The sequence below is a fragment of the Mesitornis unicolor genome, unplaced genomic scaffold (assembly GCF_000695765.1).
Source record: "Mesitornis unicolor isolate BGI_N332 unplaced genomic scaffold, ASM69576v1 scaffold43622, whole genome shotgun sequence".
NCBI classification, from domain to species: domain Eukaryota; kingdom Metazoa; phylum Chordata; class Aves; order Mesitornithiformes; family Mesitornithidae; genus Mesitornis; species Mesitornis unicolor.
Genome location: NW_010167921.1, coordinates 1 through 221, shown reverse-complemented (window position 1 = coordinate 221; position 221 = coordinate 1). Strand labels below are relative to the sequence as shown.

The 221-nt window shown below is 67.0% G+C and overlaps 1 protein-coding gene across 1 annotated transcript in view; it reads right to left on the bottom strand.

Moving 5' to 3' along the window:
• The window catches only part of NDUFA13 (NADH dehydrogenase (ubiquinone) 1 alpha subcomplex, 13), a gene marked incomplete at its 5' end in the record, with an annotated part of 719 nt that extends 503 nt beyond the window's left edge, over positions 1 to 216 (bottom strand). Inside the window, 2 exons of the mRNA XM_010178852.1 lie at positions 5 to 52; positions 188 to 216. Coding sequence (XP_010177154.1) covers positions 5 to 52; positions 188 to 216 — 77 coding nt within the window. The remainder of the gene's footprint in view (positions 1 to 4; positions 53 to 187) is intronic.
• Positions 217 to 221: the final 5 nt, after the last annotated feature.

The following is a 221-nucleotide window of genomic DNA, read 5'->3' as shown; positions in this document are numbered from 1 at the left end:
CGGCAGCGGCATGAAGGCGAACCGGGACTCCAACTCCTCGATAAGCAGCCGCCTGCAAGGGGATGGCGGGGCTGAGATCAACGGGGCAGCGGGCGGGGGGGCGGCATGGGAGCACCGGGAAGGGGACGTGGGGAGGGCAAACCCCGTTCAGGGAACTGCAGCACAGTCCCGGGGAAGAAAGAGGCACCTGCGCTCCCGGTTCCACTTGATGAGGGTGTAGT